Raw genomic sequence first — 2,706 nt, 5'->3', positions numbered from 1 at the left:
TCAGATACAATCCTTTGAATTAATGCTCATCCGGAAGTAACATCTCATTTCCCGTGATTTTAAGAAAACAATACTTTTGATATTATACTTAATAGTAGTCAGAAACTTATATCTAAACATATCATCGACATAAAATATACTAAACTTGACTTTAATTCATAAATTTTATCGGGAAAGTTACTATGACTGCCGAACTCATTTTAAGGCGGATAGATTCTAAACAAGATTTGTGATTAGGGGGCACTGGCGACAGGTTGACGGCTTCTAATAAATTCAATCCAGTCCTGATAAATATGCACCCATAGCTCTATAAAAGGTCAGAAAAACACACGCCAATTGTAAAAAATAAAATGTAGTTTATACATTTTCACATTGACAATTTTACCTGTTTCTGTTTGGTGTAACTCAGTAAGTTGTTTCCCGTAATATGTTCTTACCTCCCCTTTCAGGGATTCCCCCTCTTTAAATAGATAAACAAAGATTTGCACGTGGTTTATTGACAGAAAATAAAGGCATAAGGTTGAAAGTTTGAACTAAAAGATCGTTGCTTGATCGTGGTTTCCTTACATAATATTTCAACACCGTTTAACTTCGTTCAAAAAACATTTCAGGGTGGAATAAAACAGCTGTTGTATAATAACATTAATCATGTCCAAATAGTTTTTTTAGTCTAGAAAGGTTGTTTTATTTTTTTGCCTCTTGAAAGGCTATTTATTTTCTTGCTGTGGTCACAGCAAAAAACTGAAAAAGCCTTTCAAGACATCATAATTATTTGGACTACTCTGTAATCCCAGTCATTATAATAATAATATGAATTATAGTCATTTTGTTCCATAACAATAAGGCACTGGCTACAATTACGTTGAAAATGAACAATAACTTAATAGTTATAGTTAAGTTGGACACTAATTGCCAGAATGCTAGGTTGGGTTAGGAACCGATTAATTACGAACGTAACAATGATATTATTTGTGTCTGTTTCAACATTTGTTCAACATAATCGTAGCTAGTGCCTAACAATAACCATTTTACCCAGAAGGTAGACATGCATGTATCATTTTCCATACTATATAGGAGTCTTCTGTATATGCTTGCCAATATATAGGCCATCTGCAAGTATTCCATTCTGTACCATGTACACCACCACAGTGTATGCAATATTAGCATATAAATCGCCTGCACATGATTGATTTGGTACAATTTATTCCACCTAACTGTATGCCATTGTGTACCAATTTAGGCATACTATGCCTGAAGAATATAACCTGATATTGAAGTATACTAGTATTATTGGCTGTAAAGAATTAGTTCACAAGTTGTTACTTTTTAAAATCTTGTGAAAAAATTATAGTCATTAGATTTTAAAATGTTGCTTTGGGTGCTGGACAGGGATTTTCTGAAGGGGACACATTGAAACAGTATACCGTAAGTGCTTGTTAAAAAATTGAAAGAAAAAATAAAGAGTAGTCAGGGGAAAAAAAAATCTGTATTATACTTAAACACTCCATTTGGCCTAGCATATTATATTACCTTTGATTATATATCATGTATATAATTGATATGATGCATTGATCTTATTTATTGTGTTTAATAATAAGTACTGTTTTATTTTGCAGATTCTGGTTGAAGATGATAATGTACTAGATAGAATATGGCTTCCAACATAATATATCTCCACGGAAAAGTGGTTGATGATGAAACAATTTTAGTTCCATTGTCGTCTGCTGCCCTTCTGTTTGTTGTTCAATACTGCAGCCCTGAATCATTTAGTTTAAAATTTTCAAAGAGAAATTTGGAAGAAGGAAAATGTTTTAAAATCAGTTGTGATAGTTTAGATAAAACAGAGTATGTGTTTGACATCGAGGATGAACAAGACTGTACACTTCCAGTTATACGACAGATAGATGATATATGGGTTAGATCAGGGTTATGTGGAACCATAAGATATATCGTGTCACAGGCACATGATGACAGACCGCAAGAGCATCTAGACGATCTTTTGGTATGGGTTATTCATAGCTAAATTCTCTTTCTCAACAAGAAAAATTCTTTATAAAAATTTTTATCAGGATTATCTTTGATTGATAAGACAAATTATCTGGAGTTTTCTTTTTTCATCAACTTCAGCTATTTTGAAAGTTTGAAAATATTTCATATTCAGCCTCATCTCAAAGGTTGGATAAGAAGTGATAACACCTGTACTTAAAGTATTTAAGAAACTTTCAAATCCACAAAATACATTTATTGATGCAAATTTTTTTTTGGTTTTCTTATCATTTAATTTCAACAGTTTTTATTTTTTTTACATTTTTGTTTGAAGCACTTCTTTTAAATTGTGAGTTATTAGTTGATTTTTCCTGCATTCTTTTAAGAATTACTTTGAAAGTAATGCTGTTGCATAAATAAGATAAAATTAGAAACTAAAGATTGTAAATACAATATCTCTTTTACCAAGTTTTCCCTATCTCTCACAATATACAAAGAAGAAAGAAAATAAATGCCAAATACAGATATATAGAAAACATTTGTTTGCTCTTGTTACTTGTGGACATTACTAAAAAATTATTTCTTAAAACATCTGTATTAAAATTTCATTATAATTTTTTGATTTCTATCTCAAATATAAATTCTATATTTGATGTAGATTTTGAGTTATGGAAATGGTAAAATTATGCTTTTTAATCTTTTTTTATATAAATAACTTGT

The 2,706-nt window shown here is 30.3% G+C and overlaps 1 protein-coding gene across 3 annotated transcripts in view; it reads left to right on the top strand.

The window, feature by feature from the left end:
- The first annotated feature begins 217 nt into the window (after nt 1-217).
- The window catches only part of LOC127716084 (glutathione S-transferase C-terminal domain-containing protein-like), a 32,938-nt gene continuing 30,449 nt past the window's right edge, over nt 218-2,706 (top strand). The window contains exons 1-2 of one of the 3 annotated variants that reach the window (XM_052222168.1): nt 218-316; nt 1,617-2,002. In XM_052222168.1, the coding sequence (XP_052078128.1) occupies nt 1,652-2,002 (351 nt within the window). In that variant the 5' untranslated portion in view covers nt 218-316; nt 1,617-1,651. Of the gene's footprint in view, nt 317-387; nt 409-461; nt 513-1,616; nt 2,003-2,706 lie in introns of those variants that run through there. The other 2 variants (XM_052222170.1, XM_052222169.1) reach the window with 2 other exon arrangements.

The sequence above is a fragment of the Mytilus californianus genome, unplaced genomic scaffold (genome assembly GCF_021869535.1).
Source record: "Mytilus californianus isolate M0D057914Y unplaced genomic scaffold, xbMytCali1.0.p SCAF_9, whole genome shotgun sequence".
NCBI classification, from domain to species: domain Eukaryota; kingdom Metazoa; phylum Mollusca; class Bivalvia; order Mytilida; family Mytilidae; genus Mytilus; species Mytilus californianus.
Note: the sequence above shows the minus strand (reverse complement) of the source record. Positions and strands in the feature narration are given on the sequence as shown.